This window comes from Artibeus jamaicensis, unplaced genomic scaffold (assembly GCF_021234435.1).
Source record: "Artibeus jamaicensis isolate MK-2021 breed Jamaican fruit bat unplaced genomic scaffold, CSHL_Jam_final scaffold_286, whole genome shotgun sequence".
Classification (NCBI taxonomy): Eukaryota; Metazoa; Chordata; class Mammalia; order Chiroptera; family Phyllostomidae; genus Artibeus; species Artibeus jamaicensis.
Window position 1 is genome coordinate 1658948 of NW_026522034.1, and position 20473 is coordinate 1679420.

General features: G+C 48.7%; 1 protein-coding gene across 6 annotated transcripts in view; it reads left to right on the forward strand.

The window, feature by feature from the left end:
* Window positions 1–2445: 2445 nt before the first annotated feature.
* PSTPIP1 (proline-serine-threonine phosphatase interacting protein 1) overlaps window positions 2446–20473 on the forward strand; it is a 38738-nt gene continuing 20710 nt past the window's right edge. For 2 of the 6 annotated variants that reach the window (XM_053656840.1, XM_037131241.2), the window contains exons 1-4: window positions 2621–2710; window positions 6593–6635; window positions 17367–17467; window positions 17885–17959. In XM_053656840.1, the coding sequence (XP_053512815.1) occupies window positions 2700–2710; window positions 6593–6635; window positions 17367–17467; window positions 17885–17959 (230 nt within the window). In that variant the 5' untranslated portion in view covers window positions 2621–2699. Of the gene's footprint in view, window positions 2711–6592; window positions 6636–17366; window positions 17468–17884; window positions 17960–20473 lie in introns of all 6 variants that reach the window. The other 4 variants (XM_053656841.1, XM_053656838.1, XM_037131253.2 and 1 more) reach the window with 4 other exon arrangements.

Consider the following 20473-nt stretch of genomic DNA (forward strand, 5'->3'; position numbering starts at 1 on the left):
TTTACACCATGGAATACTATGTAGCAGAAAGAAAGAAGGAACTCCTACCCTTCACAACAGTATGTTTGGATCTGGAGAGCATTATGCTAATTGAAATAAGCCAGGTGGAGAAAGACAAATACCATATGATTTCACCTGTAAGTGGAAGCTAATCAACAAAATAATCAAATTAGCAAAATACAACCAGATACTTGGAAATAAAGAACTGACAGTGACTATAGGGCAGTGGGGTGGGGGCGGTTAACAAGAGAAAAAAAGGAAAGGTTGTCAAGGAACGTATATAAAGGACCCATGGACAAAGCCAAAGGTGGGGTAGGATCGAGGGTGGGAGGAGGGGATGGATGGGGCTGGAGGGAGTGGTGGGAGAAAAATAGAGACAACTGTACTTGAACAACAATAAAAATCATAAGAAGAAAAATAGATAAACTAAATTCAATCAAAAAAGAAAGCAAAATGGAGATACCTCAAAAAATTAAAAATGGATCTGCCTTTTGACCCAGTAATCCCAGTTCTGGGAATATATCCAAAAGAACCCAAAAGAACTAATTCAAAAGAACGTAAGTGCCCCTATGATCACTGCAGTACTATTTACAATTGCCAAGATATGGAATCAGCCCAAGTGTCTATCAGCAAATGAGTGGATACAACAACTATGGGACATTTACACAGTGGAATACTACTTAACCATAAAAAAGAAGAAAATTTTACCTTTTGCAACAGTATGGATGGACCTGAAGAAAATTATGCTAAGTGAAATAAGCCAGAGAAAGACAAATACTATATGATTTCACTCATATGTGGAGTTTAATGAATAAACTTAACTAACAAGGAAAATGGGGACAGACTCATAGATGGAGAGCAGATGACAGCTAGTGTCAGGGGCAGGTTAAGGGGTGGAGGGATTGAGTAAAAATAAAAACGAATTCATGGACATGAACAACAGTGTGGTGATTGCTAGGGGAGGTTAGGGGACTAAATAGTAATTGAAAAAATATACAATAAATATTAAACCCCAAAATAAATAAAATAAATTTTGAGCTCAATTAGCCACCCAGGAGGTGTTTTTCCCCCTTCAGAGTTCATTGCTGTCTTCAGTTGTAAGCAACTGAGGTGCCTTCAGTGCTGAAGATGTTTATTAGCTCACAACAAAGGATTCTGGAGGTGGGGGCAACCCAACTGCTCTGCAATTCTCCACAAAGTGTTCTCTTTGGCAGCTATTTCAGAAGTCTGAGTGTTCCCCACCTCTGACCCCATCAGTGGGGATACTCAGTGAGAGTGCTGATTTGTGAACAAGCTGACTCATCCATTCTTGCCAACTGACCCACCCCCACTGGCATCTTCTGCTTAGTGGGCAGGCCATGGCCCCTCAGAGCTGTGTCTGGGATTCCAGTCCAGGGCTTTTCTCAAGGCAGTACATGATAGAGCTCCCAGCACCTGCCCAACCAAACCAGAAATTCCAGTAATGGTCTCAATACTTTCTCCCTTTCAAAGACTGAGGATAGCAGATGCAGAAACTGAAGTGTTGAAGGGTCAGTTAAGGTCCCTCAATCAATGAACAGTAGGGCCCAGACAAAACAGGGACTACTTCAACCTGGGTTTTCAAACTCCCACATTTGTACCTTTGTAATGTTGTCTTCCTTGGTCTAAACAGTCTTCCAGCATGAAAACTCCATTGTTGGAGGGTACTTCTTGTTGCAGAAAGTGTCTAATCTGGAGATTGGGGAACAGAAGTTCAGTGTCCATAAAGCCTCCAGCTGTTCTATCTTGGCCAGTTACCCACTCACCCACCATGAGCTTCTTACCTGGGGTGTCCCTACGGCACCCCAGCACACAGCTATATCTGCCCCCATACCATGAGCTTCTTAAGGGCAGGGTGTGGATTGGGGCCCTGTGAAGCCAGGGTTTAATGAATAATAGTGATGTCCTAGGCCTGAGGAATCTCCTCTCAAATGGTTCACTGGTGAGGGGTGGAGAGTCTGGCATTTATGTGCCTGGTCTGGAGTGATGCTGGGGCGATAGGCTATAGCATCACAGTTCCTGGCCCCTTTTCGCCCACACCTTCAGTGCCCTCAAACTCCCTAAGGTTATGCCCTCTGAGAATGGCCCAACGAGGACATCAGAAGGGGGCAAGTGGAGAATAGCAGCAGAGCTGCAGGTGGCAGGCAGAGGACCTTCACAAGGGAACATAGCAGCTCTACTTCCTGTGGGCGAGGGACTTGATGGCTTCCCCAGCAGCGAGGCTGTACAAACTTTTCTGCACAGGCTCAGACTGCCTGCCCATCTGGCCTATGTAACAACGTGCCTCTTCCGCTGACCACTGCCTTCTACCTGGGCTGGCATCCCTGCTCAGCCCTACAGTCTGGACTGGGTCCTCCATCACCGTGGGGCTGGCAAGGGGCTGGGCCGGAAACCAGGACCCGCCCTCCCATCACTGAGCACACTCTTCCTCATTTTGCTGCCGATTCTAGCCTCAAACAAAGCAGATTGAGCCCTTTCCCTCCCTCTGACAACTCTCTCTGGCTTGTGAGTGCCGTCTGTAGTGCTGCAGATAGTACCAGCCAAGTCAAGCGAGCCTGAGCCAGCCCTGTCAGGAGTGGGGCAGTGCTCCTGGCTCCTGGACCTCAGTCAGCCCTGTCTGTGGGAGAAGAGAAGGCTTTGTCGTGGCAGCCTGAGGATGATGCCCCAGCTTCAGTTCAGAGATGCCTTTTGGGTGAGTGAAGATTGTCAGGGAGTAAAACAAGTGGAACGGGTTCCAGGGAGGGCAGATTGACTGAAATTTCCCCAGGGAAGTTGATGGGGTATGGTTTCAAGAGAAGAGAGACGTTTTCTCACAAAAATAATGGTTGGTTTTTCTGTCTTCACTGTGGAGGAGACCTGGGCCACTGACCCTTTTATGTTGGAAGATGAAGGGGGTACTCCGCCCGGAGTATAATTTCTCTGCAAACTTCAACACAGTGGGTGAGAGAGATCCCCCGTATAGCGGGAGTACCAGGACTGATTTCTCCTCCAAGTGACTCTCTCTCCACAACAGGACCTTTTTTTAGGAAAGACTAACAAGTGGATGGGACTTGGAGGAGACAATGTGAGGCAAAGAAGGGAAGGGGTCACAGGTTTGGGGGCCAAACAAGCTTGAACTCAGATCTTCACTCTGCTGTTTAAAGGATGGACAAGTCATTTTACCTCTCCGAGCCTCATTTTCTCCATCTACATCCTGGAGATAAATTTAATAAATGTGCCAATTAAATAGGAAAATTAAACAAGATGATTAAATGTAATAAAGTCCCCAGCACCTCATTGGCATTCAAATGCTAATTCTCTTCCCTCATCCATCTCCTCTTCCTTCCAGTCCTTAGGGACCCTCTGAGGAGGCAACAGGGCTGGGCTGGGCAGTTCCTTGCTCAATTTTTAAAACTCGGTGCAGGCATAAGTCAAGTCCTTTCTGCCACACAGAACGGCACCTGGCTGGCTCATGCGGGTTAAATGGCTTGGCCCAAGCCACATAGCCTACAAGCCCAGTTTGGACCCCGGATCCCCTCAGGTCTTTTCCCGCTGCCCCTCAGCCTTCCCCTCTGCCACGGAAGCTCTGGCTCTCCCCAGTGGCTCATGGGGGAAAGCTAGACCTTTCTGGTTAGATCTGAAAAATGTGACTTTTCAGGGCCCCCCTCCCAGCTCCATCGAGGACTGCCTGGCCCTTTGCCTCAGTCAACAGCTTTTCCTGCCTGGGTCCTTTTCTGATACCTGTGGCCTTTTCTGATATCAGTGACGTGCTTCTTGCCTGTACTGACCACACACACAGTGGGCAGAGGGCCGTCTGGGGAGGGCACTATGTGCCTCTTTTTCCCTCTCTCTACAAAGAGGGAGTGGGCCCAGCCCAGAGAAGCCCCTGGAGTCAGATCTGGCTCAGCCCATCCCATGCATCAGGAAGGCAGCAGGGAATCGCACAAGGGATGGGCGGTTTCAGTGGGGGAGACAAGGGTGTTGAGTCACCACATCACTACTCTGACTTAGAATGAAAGGTTGGGGAAAGGAGGAAAGCTTGGAAATCTAGGTTGCTCTGTAGCCCAGAGAAGGCCAAGAGACCCTCATGGCTTTACCTCCAGGACATCTGTCCCAGACCAGAATGCCTAGGCTGATCTTCCCTAGGGCAGAGCTGGAATAAGGAGTGGCCCCGGACAGGATCTATGCTGCAGTTAACGGTGTATGAGGGAGCAGGGTGTGGCAGCAGCAGCAGCAAAAGCAGCAGCAAGAAGGCAGCTTCCTGAGCAGCATCCTGCCACACACTGCCCTGGCCCCCTCTGAGCCACTGTGGGCCTCGTGGCCTCCAGAGGCCTCCAGAGGCCCCCTCTCCTCCACTGATGGCTCCCTGTGCCTGATATTAGGGTACAGTCTTCCTGTGGAAGGTCAGAGCTGGGAGGGGGAGCAGAAGTGGCCAGTGGGAGCCTGTCACACTGAGCCTGGGCTGATGCCTCAAAAGGTTACTGTCAGCATCATTGCTCCCAGGGCTTTGAATTCTAATACCTCTCCCTGACCCTCAGCCCATGAGGACAGCTAACACTCAGAAGACCGTACGTCAGCTCACTCATTTAAACTGATGAAGTAGATGCTATTATTATCCATATTACTCAGAGGAAAAAATTAAGGCAGAAGGCTTAAATAAATTGCCCAAGATCATACAGTTTGGATTGAACCCCAACAGGCTGGCTTCAGTGCCCAGGTTCTCACCCAGGCAGTTTCATTGTCTTCTGTCAGCATAGCAGACCACTAACTCTTTGAGCCACATTGGTAAAATGAAGGGGAAAGAATCTGTCCTTTCTACCTCCCACAGAAGTAAGGAGATCAGACAAGGTTCACAGAAGTAACTTGGTGCTCCATTTACACATAAATCTTCAAAACATGGAAGGTATACTTATCTAATATGCTGCCTCTTCCCTGTGGGTTCCCTACCCCAGCCTGAACCCATGCCGCCGAGTCCTGCAGCTCAGCCACACATGGAGAATGACTAGTCTTTAACAGCGGAAGGAAACGCTAGAACTAGAGGAACCATGTCTAATACTGCAGCACCTCAGTTACCCAGCAACCTCAACTTTCCAGAACACAAATGTCACCAACTCTGTTTCTGGTACTAGCTCACAGTAGGAAGAGAGACAAGAGTCATCTTCCAGGAGCTAAGAGCTTACACTAAATTTCATATACTTTACTTATACGAGATGACCCATAGCTTAAAAGGGCCTGGGAACTCTGATTTTACCCACAATTTTAACAAGATTGGTCATGTGTTCTTTTAACCCATAGATGTAGCAATTAGTAGGGATCTCTGTGGAACCTGATATGTAGTTGGTGATTGATAAATATTGGTGGACCTGAACTGTTAGAGGTAGTTCCACAGATAGCTGGTAGCATGAGAACAAAAGAGGGTACAGAAAAATCATAAAAAATAGCCATGACTGCTCAGAAGTGGTGGGAACGTTCAGCTCTGGAGCAGACCAGTCCTGTCCCTCAATGGGCCTGCACTGGCACCGTTACCAGTGTGGCTACGCAGTATTTATTTATAGCCTACTTTCTATCTGCAGCAGAGCATTCAGATGCAGGCTGCGGCGGCAGTGAGGTGGGACTAGGCTAGCCACACAGGGACAGATATTTTGATTTCTGTTATACGCACAGTGATGAAGAGCATCATGGCTTTACAGGAAGTTTGTGGCTGAGCCTCAGAACAGAGCCTGTCAGTGAGACAAGGGTGAGACTGAGAACGCAGTTGCTGCTTGAGCTGGGAAGAATTTAGATCTCCTATAACCTGCCTCGCACCAAGTCAGAGGGGCCTTGAAGCCCAGAGGAGGTGGGGAGCTTCCCCCATACCCCTCCTACACATACGGCTCTCCTCACCAGTGGCTCTGCTCCCAGCAGACAACCAAACTGTAATACAACAAATATGCGCACATCCTCCACACAGGACTGGCAAGTAGAGTACGTGCTCAGTCACGGTTTGTACAATAAATGACCAAACGGAATATCTCTATGGTCTCACCTGCCTTCCTGAACCAATTTTCTCCACCATTTCAGTTTAGTTATGTTCTACAAATATTTGTTAAGCAGGGTTCTCTATGAGGTGATTTAAACTGGATCCCTGAGCCTCGTACTACATCTCATCAGATGAATGAGACCGTTTTGTCCTCGTAGAAGTCTCCATCCCGTGATGGGAACTGAGTTTCCCTGATACTCCGAATTCCATGAGTTGGCCCCGTGTACCAAGAGGAACAGGGCTCTTTGGTGTGCCTTTTCCTCCCGCTGTCTCACTCTCTCCCTGATCAATAAGTCCAATGGCCTTTGCCAGGAAGTCACTGTATACTGTTTTAAGAGGGAATTTCTATTCCTGGACCAGGTTTTACTAAGATTCATATCCTATCCTTTTTGGGGTCATTAAAAGGAAAAGTAAGGGCCTGAGGAGGCTGGGCCAGAGATATTACAGTGACCTTTCACCAGCGCCCCTACCTTTAGGCAGGAACCATTAAAGGGGACAAAGAGGACAGAATTAAACGTTTCCTTCTGATTTGTGGTCCCATCTCTCCTCTTTTCATCTGGAAACCTCTGTGCCAAGCTGGGAGGAGCTGAGGACCCCAACAGACAGAGGCCAGAGGCAGGTAATATTCCCTGGGTGGGGGGTCGAATTACCAGGGAGGCACAGGGGGCTGAGTCTGGGCTCACCCCTCCCCCATGTGTCCACTCAGCAGCTGTTGCCTCTTCCCCTTCCCAGTTCTGAGATTCTGAGGTTCCTCATTTAGGAAGCTACAGAGAGGGGCCCCATTTTTGCCTATCCTAAAACTGCTTGTCCCCCCACCTAAGGACCTGCCAGCAGCGGTCCCAGGGCCGCATGGAAAATCAGGAAAGGCTGGTGTTCACTGGGCACCTGTTCTGGTCTAGGCACTTAAAGCCACGAACATACCTTCTAAATAAACAAAAGCAGCACATATAAGATCCTAAAAGGAAAATAAAAAAATAGAGAAAAACAGGAATAAAGCGACCTTAGTTGTCTCATCACACCGAGACAACTGGTAAGATTGCATTGTTTCTCTAAGATTATCTTACGTAGGTGTGAGCATGTTGTCCACTTGGTTTCGTATTCTCCCCCACCCTTCTCCTTGCATTTCAAATTTTATTTTTAATCATGGTCAAATACACCTAATATGAAATTTACCATCTTAATAATTTTACGTGTGCAGTCTAGGTGTGTTAAGTACATTCACATTGTTGTGTGACCTGCCCCCTCCCTTTCAACATAATTTTATTTTGAGCATGTGTGGTTGTGGGTGTGATTTCCTTGTCTTCAAAACATTTTCAATGACTGCATAGTCCTCCAGCTTTTGGGTTTGGTGGACATGCATGATTTGTTTATCAAATCTTCTGTAGTTACACATTAACGTCACTGCCAATTATTTACCATTCTAGACAGTGATGCAACAGGTAGATCTTTGTGTATCAAGGTTTACTTCTTTGGGTAGGTTCCCAGAAGATGAGATATTCCCGGATGAGGAAGTACGGGTTGTCTAGCATTTGGCTCTAGCAGATCCTTTGGGACCCTTCCTTGTCCTCTGACTGGACAGGAGCTGGAGGACTGAGCTGAGAGGGCTGCTCAGACTTTGTAGGAGGAGGTGCAGTTCAGGCTGGTCCTGTGGCCTTACAGGCCAAGGAAGCCAGTGGCTGGGGAGCAGATCCTCCCTGAGCAGCAGGGGCTTGGAGGCTGGAGAGGGAGGTCCTGGCTGTTCCGCCTTTACTGCCTCCGGCTGCCTTCCCAGGGTTCCCCTGGTGGTGGCTGTCAGAAGGAATGAGGACATATTTTGCTTGTTTGTCTGTTTTGTTGATTAGGTTCCTGTTAAAGGTGAGATCCTATGGTATTAACAAACAAACAAGCAAGCAAAATATAACTAGAGATGCTGATATGGAGAACAGGCTGACAGTGACCAGAGGGGAGAAGGAGGGAAATTCACAGGAAAAGGGGAAGGGTTTGCAGAGACAAGTACAAAGGACACATGGACAAAAATAGGGGGGGGGGAACGGGAGGAAGGTGGGGAGGGCTGGGGGTGAGCTGGGATGGGAGTAAAAGGCAGAAAACTACTTGAACAGTTAACAATTTAAATAAATAAATAGGAAAAAAAAGAAGGAATGAGGACAGAAGTTCTCTGGTTGGGAAAGTTCTTCAAAGCACAGCGCTATGTGTAAAAAGTACAGAGCCAAACCGTGTATCTGGTATTCAACCTGTAGTGACAAGCAGAGAGAATAACCGTTTATATTGGCATAGACTTGTTTTAACAACAAGAATCTCTGGAATGACAAACATAGAACTAATGAAAGTGATGGCCTTTGCAAGGAGTGAGAGAAAACAAGTTAATGGGGGACAGTGGTGCCCTGCGCCCTAGGGGGTTGCTCACACCAGGGCTTTCCACTGGGACAGCTCCAGAAGATCCCTCCCTTAGGGCTCAACCATTCCCCAGTCTCTGGCTCAGAAGGGGACTGGCTTGTTTGAAGCCTAGCTGCCTGCCCCCTCGCACTTGCCAGGGAAACTTGGAGAATCATTTCCCTTGTCTGAACTTCAGTTTCCGTATCTGTAGGATGTCAGAGTGATGCTCACCTAAGATAAGAGCCTTGAAAATGGTGAGGCTCAGGGAAGTGCTAAAGTGGCCACCTTCACCTGCTCCTCACAGAGCAGATTTCAGGGGACCCAGACTTATAACTTGGATATTGGCTTACAGGGTGAGCCTTATATGGGGATCCTCTTATTCCCAGAATACCTCCCCATCTCTGTTCACTATTGCGTATCAAATTCCACAATTAGAGAGCCTTCCAAAGATTTCAAGTGACAAGATGCATTTAATTCCAATGCTAACCCTGTAAGGTTGGTATTGTTATTCCCATTTTACAGAGAGAAAGCCAAGGCTCATAATGAGGGTGTGGGCCTGGGGATGCTACCCAGATGGACTTTGGGGCTACCAGAGAAGGCCTGGCTGCTACATTCTCAGGCCTGGGTCAGAGAGCCCTTTGGAGTTAGTGGGAGGGTGTGGTGGTTTGCTGAAACTGGAACCCTGAGAAATGTGTAACCACACAGGCAGGCGGGTGACAGCCCCTTCCGCTGGTGTTGACAGGCCACCCACTATTGGGCAACAGGAAGAGCTAGCTGGAGCTCCAGTGGCAGCCCGGGTGAGGATGGAGTGACAGGTGGGACTCAGGGCCCCCCAGTTGTGGAAATGGAAAAAACGGAAGCTGTGCCATACTGGGGATGAAAAGAGGGGGTGATGGGCTGAGGCAGGAGAGTGCTTGACACGTTCAAGGGACAATAAGGAGGTCTGTGTGACAGGCCAAGTGATGATGTGGAAAGCAGTGGGAGATAAGATCAGAAATGTAACAGAGAGACAGCCCTAATCTTGTAGAACTGTAATTCATTTTTTTAGCTCTCAACTTTTTATTTTTTCACTGTTGTTCTATTACATTTGTCCTAATTTCCCCCCCATTTCTCTTCCCAGCCCTGTCCAGCACCCTCACTCCCAAAGTCAATCCCCACCCTGTTGTCCATGTCGACAGGTCATTATATTTGTTGTTTAACGAGGCCCTCCCTCTTCTTTCCTCCCTTCCCTCCTCCCCTATGGTTCCCATCAGTTGTACTTTGTTTCCATGCCTCTGGTTCTATTTTGCTCATTTGCTTGTTTTGTTCCTTAGGTTGCTGTTATAAGTGAGATCATATGGTATTTGTCTTTCACAGCTTGGCTTATTTCACATAGCATAATACTCTCCAGTTCCATCCATGCTCTTGCAAAGGGTAGGAGTTCCTTCTTTCTTTCTGCTGTGTAGTATTCCATCACATAAATGTACCACAGTTTTTTGATCCACTCTATACTGATGGTCATTTTGGCTGTTTCCAGTACTTGGTTATTAAAAAATCCCAATGCCCAGGCCACATCCCAAGCCAATTACTTTTGAGTTTGGGAGTGGGGACTGGGCATCAATATTTTTCAAAATTCTCCAGCATTTCCAAAGTGCAGCCAGGGTTGAGAACCATTGGTGTAAATAATAGTGGTGATTCAGACCCACTGCCATGCTGAAACTTATGGTGGGGAGCAAACATCGGCTTTTACTATTTACATGCCCTCACTTCACTCCCTTGTAAATGTTTTGTTTTTTTAACTTTACAACTTTATGTAATTACTTTTTACTATAGTAAATAAACATTAAAGAATTTACCATTTTAATCATTCTTACGTGTGCATGAAGTAGCATGAAGTGCATTCACAGTGTTGTACAAGCTTCACCACTGTCTGTTTCTTCCCATCTTCCTCCCCTTATTTCCTACTTCTTTCTACCTTCTGTCTCTTTAATTTGCCTAAGTAGCAACCTCATATAAGTAGAATCATATAAAAATTGTCCTTTTGTGTCTGGTTCACTTCACTTAGGATAATGCCTTTTAGGTTTGTTCATGTTTTAGCATGTGTCCTAATTTCATTCCTTTTCTTGGCTGAACAATATTCACTCACCTTGCTGAGCTTCGGTTGCTCATTTGTAACATGGAGCAATGCCAGCATAGCCTTGACATTGCAGGGTTCTTTGAGAATTAGGTGGTGAGGTATTAAGAACACTGAACTCTGCCTGTGCACATCCTACTCAGTCCCCTTTGTTAAACTTGGAATCTGGTCCCAGATCCCATTAAACGCAGGGGTAAGTCCCACCCCTTGCTCTGCCTGACTCCGGGCTCTCCTTCAGGTGGCCTCAGGCCACATCTTCAGACACCTGCTCCAGCCCCCTCAGACCTCTTATGGTTGTCTTTCATCTGGGTTTACAGTTCCGAGCATCAAACTTCTAGGCTCCTGAACCTGAGGGGCTCATTCCCACCTCCAGACTTCTACCCTGACTTGTGCTCACCCCAATCCCCACCCCTCCTTGTTCTAAGTTTTTTTCTATACGTTTTGGTTTCATAAAGCAGGAAGAAGAGGTAAGAGATTGAGCTTGGTCTTTAAGACTTGAGAGGTGGAGGGGAAGTGAACAGTCATCCCAGCCTGCGAGGAGGGGAATGTGGTAGTAGAGACTTTTCCTTTCTGATCATGGAGGCCTATTAAAAGAACAAAGCTTTCAAACCAGACAGACCTTGGTTGAAAGCCAGGCACACCCATAAAATTGCTGTTTGATCCTGGACAAATGACACACTTTCTCTCATCCTCACTGTCCTCCAACAATAGCACCGTTCAGTCAATATTAGTGAGATAAGAGGCACAAGATGCACAGTGGGTCTACTTCTGGTGCTTGTATTGCCCACCCCAACCTCACCCAGGTGTGTGGGATTCCTGGAGCCCCTAAGCGTTCCCAGGGCTCTGACAGGGTCTCTGGAAGACACAGGCCTGCAGGCTCCACAACAAGTTGGGGCCTGGTGGGGATCCAAGCCAAGTGGCCCCAGATGTGTCACAGGCCAGATGGCCGGGCTCCTCACTGCTTGGCTGCTCTAAGGAGGAGCCCTGGGAGGCCCTGCAGGGCCATCCGTCAGACTTGTGGGGACTCAGTGGAAACATATTTCTGATCTCAAGCTCCTGCCAGCCCAGCTAAACCCAGAATATCCCATCTAACCACATGAGACATACTATGGTCCTTTAACAATAAATGATTGTCTTTGCCTTCTCAGCTCTCTCCCTGTGACACCTGTCCTGAACCATCTTAGAAAAGCTGCAAATCACATTTATCTGCTTATGTACGAACCAATCCTTGGGTCAGGGGATGTCTAGACCCAAAACACCTACTACCTGGACACACCCTCCCCCCAACCTGCTCACAGACTACTAGTGATGGGGTGCTCACCACCTATCAAAACATCTTGTTCTGCATTCCATAACTGGGGCCACTCTGGCTCTTGGAGAACCCTTCCTTGTATTGACCTGAAGTTGGCCTCCCTGTCTACCCCACTGAGTCCTGGCTAAGGCTCTGGGAACACTTGGCCCCCAAAAGATCTGCAGATGACATCATTCCTCAAGGGTTCCTCCAGGGCCTTAGCTTGAGATCCTCTCTTTATCCACTCCTCCTGCTGGGATACTCTGGGTAAGCAGCCAGTTTGCCTACTATAGTCTCTTGTCATCCATCCATCCATCCATCCATCCATCCATCCATCCATCCATCCATCCATCCATCCAAGCCAAACCTGGGTGTTTTGTCCTTTGCCTCCCTCATAACAGTGAAGGGGGTAAACAGTGAGGGGCAGTGAAAAGAGCTTGGCTACTATTCTCTGAGTTATTCTATTGGAGCCTCAATTTCCATGTCTGTACAACTATTATAAGTAGAGGGAATGGGTCTGTCTGGTTTATTTTAAGGGGCTGGGTAATGAGTCATTGAATCTGCAAGCAAATGAACTTGCTTGCGCCCCTCCACGGGGCACCTCAGGTGCCAAGAGGCATAAAGCCACGTATTTTGAGAATCTCCCTGAGGCACTTTGTTCAGTTCTTTGCTCAACTTGTTTGCTGAGCACTGCTGTGCAGACTCTGGGCACCAGGACCCAGCAGAGTACCAAACAGACCCAGTCCACCTTCATGAAGCTGCCTTCTAGTAGATTCAGTGCTCACGACCTCAGTTTTCTCAACAATCTTAACTTGTTTCCTCAGTCCACAGAAGACAAGCAACAAACTATTCACTTGTTGTAGAAGTCCCTACTGTTAAACTGGAGAGAAGGGGGAAGGGACAAAACCACCCCAGCTCCAAGCTGCCCCTTCAGGGTTGTTCAACACCGCTGTCCTCATCTTTTGGGCCTTCCGAGATAAGAGAAAGAGAGTCTAGTCTCCCTGTTCTGTCTCCTCTCCCCCAAGAAAAGGTAATTTTTAAAAAGTTTTTAAAGAGTGAAGAGCGTATCAACCCAAGAGCATGTCAGACATTAGAAAGGTTTTTGATGAGAATTGTTAAGACTTTACAAAATGGCTTTTAAACTAGGTAGGGTACAAGCAGAAAACAATTTTGCTTTCTTCTATGTTCCAAATCCACTATTAGATGGATCTCTTCTTCCCATCTCTGGGCATGCGTTAGAGCTTTTCCAGATATAACTTCTCCAATCCAACAAACTAAAATCAAAATTTCACTCTCATTCATTTTAAACCACATGTTGCAAGCCCATGATGGAGAAGAGAACAGGGTCCACTCTTCACCTGCCATGTTCTACTCTTGGTAGCTCCACGGACAGCGCATGGTTAAGACCGAAAGGTGAAAGGTCTTATTGCCCTGGTGCTGTTGTAGGTGGTGTCAGTGCAGCAGGTGGTGGATACCCACAGGTCAGTTCTTCCTCTCCTGGGCACCGCAGCAGGTTCTTCTCCTACCTGGCCCCTAGGGTACGCCTCTGCAGTATCCGTCTGTTTCTAACGCCTGCAAGTTGCATCCAATAGTTCACTCCACACACCTTCTTTTGGTGCCTCCTCTCTCCCTGCCAGGCAGTTCTCAAGGGTAGAGAGTTACAAGGATGTTCTTTCTACTTACCTTCTGTGGCCCACTTAGTTCCCAGCTAAAATATGAGTGCCAATTCCTGGACAGGTTGACCACTCCCACCCTAGGCCCACTCTTCCTTTATTCTCCAAGCAGCTCCGGCCCATCTGACTTCAGACTCTCTAAGTAAGACACTGCCACTGGTCACCAGGGCTTCCCAAAGCCAGTATACATATATCTACCTTGCTACTGGAAGGTCAATCGAAGGCTACTTCTCTGCCTTGCACCTATTTCAGTCCAGAAGGCCCAGAGAGAGCAAGGGACTTTACCAAGGCTACCAAACTTATTCTTGGCAGATAAGAACTGGGACCAAAACTCAGGCCTCTTCCTCCAAGGTTAGACATTTAATTGTACTGTGATATCTTGTATATTCTGAAATTCCATGTAAAGGAGAATTTGGAAAAGGTTCTACAGCCTTTTAAATGGACCTTCTGGTATGGGAAGGGATAGGAGGGCTCTGGTAGAAACAGAGTCATTTTCCCAGCCTGGCCATAGCTGGGGAAAGCCTCTGTCTGGGAGGGGTGCTGGAGCAGACAGAGATGGGACTGGGCCCGGGGACCTACCCCTTGCTGAACAGCCCTTGAACTTGGGACTTTATAGAGAGGCAAGGGAATGGGAGGTTAAGAGCCAAGATCTTGGTCTGGGAGAGCTGGGTTCAAATTCCAACTGTGCCTTGCAGGTCCCTGGGGGTAGGTAACCTCTCTGGGTTCTACTGCCCTCAGCTCTTATCATCCTTAGCTCAGTACCTGCCTCAGGGCAAGCACTGATCACTATTATCATCTATGCACATGATTTCATAGGCTTATCAGATCAACACTAGGTGGTAAGAATAATTATGCCCATTTTTATGGGGAAAGAAGTAGAAGTTGAGGACAACCAGGGTCACAGGATGGGGTGTGAACCTATATTTAGTCTGCTGAACTCTTTTCAGTCTCTCAGACCAGGCCTGGGCACCCTCCCTGACTCGGCAGCCACAGTATGTCCTGATGAGGCTGTGCCCTAGAGGGGTCACTGTCAGGACCGGGAGAGAGGTTGGCCTCTGCCCCCACTTCCTCAGTGAGGAAACCAGGTTTCAAGAAGGGAAGTGGCTTACTCAGGGTCTTGGTTCCTGCAGCCACCAAAAGCGGTATGGGCAGGAAAAGAAGGAAGTGACGATGGGTACAGAAAATGCTTCTCTACCCATCCAGCAGGGATGTGGCAGGGCCACAGCCAGCTCACAGGCCTGGACAATGGCTTGCACCCAGATACACCCAGAATGGGAGGCAGGTGGCTGTCCCTAGGCAGAACAGCATACAGGCATTCCACACACTGCCTTGAGGCTGAGACAGGAATATGCTTCCTCCAGCCCAGAGCTTTCCTGAGTACCTCCTCCTGGAGCCTGGTGGGATAGCCTGCAGCCCTGATCTGGTCTCTTCATGGGGAAAGTGAGGCCCAGAGTGGCCACCCAGAGTAGAAAGAAAGACCTGAAGTCTCACATCTGGCTTGAGCAAGCCTCTCAAAGGAGGGAACTGCATCTGCTGGCCACCTGGCAGCCTACCCCAGGGTGGGTTACCCTAGATGCCATATTGTGGTGGCCTCTGGCTACTTGCTGGCTGTCAGTACACAGCCTGCCAAGCCAGCGCAGCCCTTCTGCAAGGCAGCATTCCTCTGGCCAAGCCTGGGCACAGAGCTGGCCTCTGTGCATCCATGGTGACTGAATCATAGCCTGAAGTACAGCTTTGACTTGAAGTGAAGAGTTTTAACAATCATTTTCAAGTTATTTTAAATAGTTTTTGGATGTTTCAAAATAAAAAAAAAACAGTTGATGGGATGTCTATTGAATCCCATGTGTAGGCTGTCATCACAGGGTCCTTGTAGTGGCCTTTCCAATGGCTGTCATGTGTTGGGGAGTTGATGTTTCCTGGACTGTAAATTCTGATGCCCAGGAGGTCTCATTTATGCACTTGGTACCTCCACTGATGGGGTGTGAGGGACCTCCCATGTGCCTGTGTGAAGGCAGGTTTCTGAATCTTTTTTAAAAATGTTTTTATTGATTATGCTATTACAGTTTTCTCAATTTTCCCCCTTTATCCCCCTTCCGCCCTGTGCCCCAACCCTCCGGCATCCCCCTTAGTTCACGTCCATGGGCTGTACATATAAGTTCTTTGAGTCCTCTGTTTCCTATACCATTTTTTCTCCCCCCCCATCCATTTTAGGCCTACTAATTATGCTTTTTCTTCCCTGTACCTTTCCCCCCTATTCCTCCCTTCCCCCTCCCCACTGAAATTCTTCCATGTTGTCTCCATTTCTCTGATTCTGTTCCTGTTCTCGTTGTTTGCTTAGTTTTTGTTTTCATTGTTTTTTCTTTTCTTTTAGGTTCATTTGTTGATAGTTGTGAGTTTGTTGTCATTTTATTCATATTTTTTATCTTCTTTTTTTTAGACATGTCCCTTTAACCTTTCATACAATAATGGCTTGGTGATGATCAACTCCTTTACCTTGACCTTAGCTGGGAAGCACTTTATCTGCCCTTCCATTCTAAATGAAAGCTTTGCTGGATAGAGCAATCTTGGATGTAGGTCCTTGCCTTTTGTGACTTCAAATACTTCTTTCTAGCCCCTTCTTGCCTGCAAAGTTTCTTTTGAGAAATCAGCTGATAGCCTTATGGGAACTTCTTTCTAGGTAACTATCTCCTTTTCTCTTGCTGCTTTTAAGTTTCTCTCCTTATCTTTCATTTTGGGTAACTTAATGATGATGTGCCTTGGTGTGTTCCTCATTGGGCCCAACTTCTTTGGGACTCTCTGGGCTTCCTGGACTTCCTGGAAGTCTATTTCCTTCTCCAGATCGGGGAAGTTTTCCTTCATTATTTGTTCAAGCTATCAATTTCTTGCTGTTATTTTCTCCTTCTGGCACCCCTATATTTATGATATTGAAGCATTTCAGGCTCCCCCAGAGGTTTGTAAGTCTCTCTTCACTTTATGAATTCTTGTTTCTTCAATCTGTTCTGGTTGGATGTTTATTTTTTCCTTTTGTTCCAAATCATTGCTTTTAGTCCTGGTTTCCTTCCCGTCACTGTTGGTTCCCTGAACATTTTGCTTTATTTCATTTTGCATACCATTCATTTGTTTTTTTCATTTTTCGACCAAGCTCAATAAGATCTGTGAGCATTTTGATCACCAGGGCTTTAAATTCTCCATCAGATATGTTGGCTATCTCCTCATCGCTTAGTTCTCTTTCTGAAGTTTTGCTCTGTTCTTTCATTGGGGCCCTAGTTCTTTGTCTCTGTGCACCTGTTAAGTTGTAAGGGGGCGGGGCCTTAGGTGTTCACCCGGGCAGGGCAACCCTCCTTGCTGCACTATGACGCTTCCTGTGGGGAAGGGGCCAGAGAGGGAACAATGCAGCTCACCTGCTCATCTCTAGTGCACTTTCCAACGAACCCTCGTGTGAGACTGGGACTTTCTCCCACTTCAGGAACCTCCATGGTCCACAGTCAGCTCTGAGGCTCAGTTCACCTTCAACCAGCCCCGCCTGCCCAGTCTGCTGTCTCGCCTCAGTTTTTCTGAGCCTGCCAGGCCTGCACAGTCCGCCGCCTTACTGGTCTGCTTGATTTTGTCCTTAATTCCTTGGTTGTCGGAGTTCCATGCAGTTTGATTTTTCTGGCACTTCTGGTTGTTTATTGATTTTAGATCGGTTGTTATCCACCTTTTGGTTGTGTGAGGAAGCAAAGGGTTTCTACCTACGCCTCCATCTTGGCCAGAACTAGGTTTCTGAATCTTAAGAGCTTGCCTTTGAATGAGGGAGATAGAGGCAGTTGGAGAGGTGGCCAGAGGGGTACTTGCCAGGTTGTGCCCCCAGCCAGCACTCCCCACTGTGGTTCTCATGCATCCTTCTGCCTTGTGCGACAGTGCAGGGACTTCACAGCCCACACAGGCTATGAGGTGCTGCTGCAGCGGCTGCTGGATGGCAGGAAGATGTGCAAGGACGTGGAGGAGCTGCTGAGGCAGAGGTAAGCACCCACAGGGCGGATGAGGCAGGCGAGGAAGGGAGGCCATGGTCCCCCCTGCCCCTCAGCTCCGAGAACTGGCTGAGGCTGCTCATCCCAGCCAACATGCTGTCAGAGCAACCCTTGCTTTAAAAAGTCATGAGTGTGGCTCTGCTGTATTTCCCCAGATGTGGGCCCCCATGAAGTGAGCAAATAATCTGGTGTCCTGTCAAATGTACCTGTATTTGGCCAACATTTATTTAAAGGAAGGGCTGGGGGCTTGACTTTCTCAGAGAAGAGCCTGAAGGGTCAGCCCGTCGCCCCAGATGCTGAGAGGGTGGCTTGCTGGGTCCTGTCACAGACTTTCGAGGAGCCTGCAGACATCTGAGGAAGCCACAGCCAGCAGAACTGAAAGATACGTGTTCTGCTTTGTTTGTGCAGGGCCCAAGCGGAGGAGCGCTATGGGAAGGAGCTGGTGCAGATTGCCCGGAAAGCAGGCGGCCAGACGGAGATCAAGTAAGAGGTCCCAGGCCCTGGGCATTCTCTCCCTTTGAAAAGTACTTTCCGGACATTTAGACAGAATTTAGGATGGACTGGGGAGGGCCAAGGAGGGCCAGGGAGGGTCTGGATGGCTCCCAAGGTAGGGGTTCCTAGAGGACAACTGTTGAGTATTCAGAGGTCAGGTTCTGTATATGGGAGAAACTCCAGTGATCCGAGTGGCAGGAAGGCCCCTGGCAGGGGGCCAGGGGCCACTAACCCCAGGCACTTGCAGTACATCTCATACAATATGGACAGCCTCCCCCAAGGTCCTGAGAGCTCTGAGAGGCTGGCGTCAGGCCCTCCACTCACTGCCGAGCCCCCTGCGGCGTTGGCTCTGCCTAGACTGCAAGGTGAGTACCCACCTGAATTCCAGTATCGGCTCCTCACCCATCAGCTGTGTGATCTTGGGTAGGTCACTGTCACTCTCATGCCTCTGTTTCCTCATTAGTGAGGCAGGATAATAATGCAACTTCCTCTAAAGATTAAAGGAGTCCAGGGGCTCAGCTCCAACCTGGCTGGGAGGAGAGACAGTAAGAGCAGCTGCTGCTGTGGAGCAGCCCGGCATCTTGAGCCCAGAGGCCTGGATCTGTGTGCAAGCAGGCTGCTGGGTAGGGAGCAGATGGGGAGTGACAACTGAGGAGGGCTGAAGGAGAACTTCCTAACAGTGAAGTGGAGCGGCTGCCTTGGGAAGGTGTGGACTCTCCCCTTGGGTGAAGACTGAGCCAGCCTGAGAGGCAGGCCAAGGTGCTGGAGTCCGGATTCTAAAAGGGCTCTGAAGAGTCCTTCTCCTCCTACCCAGGAGTCTCAAGACCTGACCCCAGCCTGCAGCTGCCATAGTAACCCCTGACTCTTGCCCCTGCTACTCTGGAGGTCAAGCCTGTTGATTTGATTCTCTGGTTCTGCCCAAGGAAAGTGGCCCCAAAACATGTCGACTCCAAAACCTGGAAACAAGTCCCCTCATTTCAGTGCCCTGAACACTCTCTAGGTCTTCTAAAAACCCAGGGGGCTGGCTCCTGCTCTCAACCTGAGAAAATATGGGAAGAGGTAAAGGAAGGTTTTAAAGTGGTATGAGCTAGGGTAGATGAATGACCAGCCCATGCATTGGACCAAAAAGCAAGAATGCAGAGTAAGAATTCAAGAGCTCTAGTCCCCACACAGCCTTTGTGAGCTGTGTGACTATGGGTAAGTCCCTTAACCTGTCTGAATTTGGTTCTCATCTGCCCATTCCAGTGGACTATTGTGCAGATCAACAGGAACATGGGCTGAGGGTCTTCCAGGGGCAGGGCCAAAGCTGGGTACAGGCTCAGTGCAGAGGAAGCCTCAGGACATGGTGAGGAATAAATGGAGTCAGTTGGGGCTCTTCTTTGTCTGCCCCAGTTGCAGGAGCCCCTGCCTGCCTCCTGCTGTCTTAGACCAGCTGTAAGAGAAAAACTTTACCAGAAAGAGATGACCTCCTGCAGGAAGTTGGAGGGGGTGCTCCAGGCAGAGTCATAATGGAAACCTAGGCTAAGGGGCTGTGAGTCACAGAGGACTAAAAATAGGGAAGGAGAAGCCACTATGGAACAGCATAAACTGAGAGTGGAGCCACAGGGGCAGTGGGAAGGGCAGGGAGGAACACAGAATCTTGTTCTGTTTTTAAAACTATGCAGTGGCCAGGGCAACATTCTGAGCAGCCCTGATCCCCTGCGTGGTCATAGGAGGCTGAGTGGGGCAAGGTCTGCCTTGCTGTACTTACTGTGTGACCTGCCATGGTCATGCCCCCTCTCCAAGTCCTGGGTTTCTCAACTTTAAAAGGGGAAAGTGACCCTCAAGATTTGCTCTTGGCAGTTACAATGTTGCGCAGGCACCAACCCACGAGGATGTTTAACATGGAGGCCTATGTATATATCAACTTACTGGGGTCACCCTGCTTAACTTGGAGCTGAGAAACCTGGAGCCTTAACTAGGTCCAGGTTAAGGTCGGAGCCTTAACTAGGCAGCCTCGACCATTATTGCCTTTGGGTCCCAGTCCCTCTGGCCCAGAAGGCTGGAGACTGTGAGCCCCTGGACTGACAGCCTTCATCCAACATGGGAGCCCCAGGCTGGGGTGGGGAGCAGAGTCTGGGTTTGTCTTGCTGTCCACCAAGAGGAGCCAGAGCCTGGGCTGTGTCTGCCTAACCTGAAGCAGGAAAGGCAGAAACAAAGTCTGCAGGGAACTCTACAGCCCATCGTGGAGATTCCAGAGCAGGCAGGGAGTCCTGTGTGAACCAGCACTGCCTCAAGCTCCCCATCCACCTGGAGCAACCAAAGAGCAGGGCAGAGTGGGGTGGAGAGGGGAGCTCGTCTCCTGGGGGAGCCAGAAACAGAGGGAAGGCACCTTTCTGCCAGAGGACTGGCACGGACGACAGCTGAAGGCGGGAAAGTGCAGGTGCATTCGGAGCCATGGGGAGACGGAGGCAGGAGTGGCACCATCTCAGCTCACTGGCCATCTCCTTTAGAACCACGTTCCAC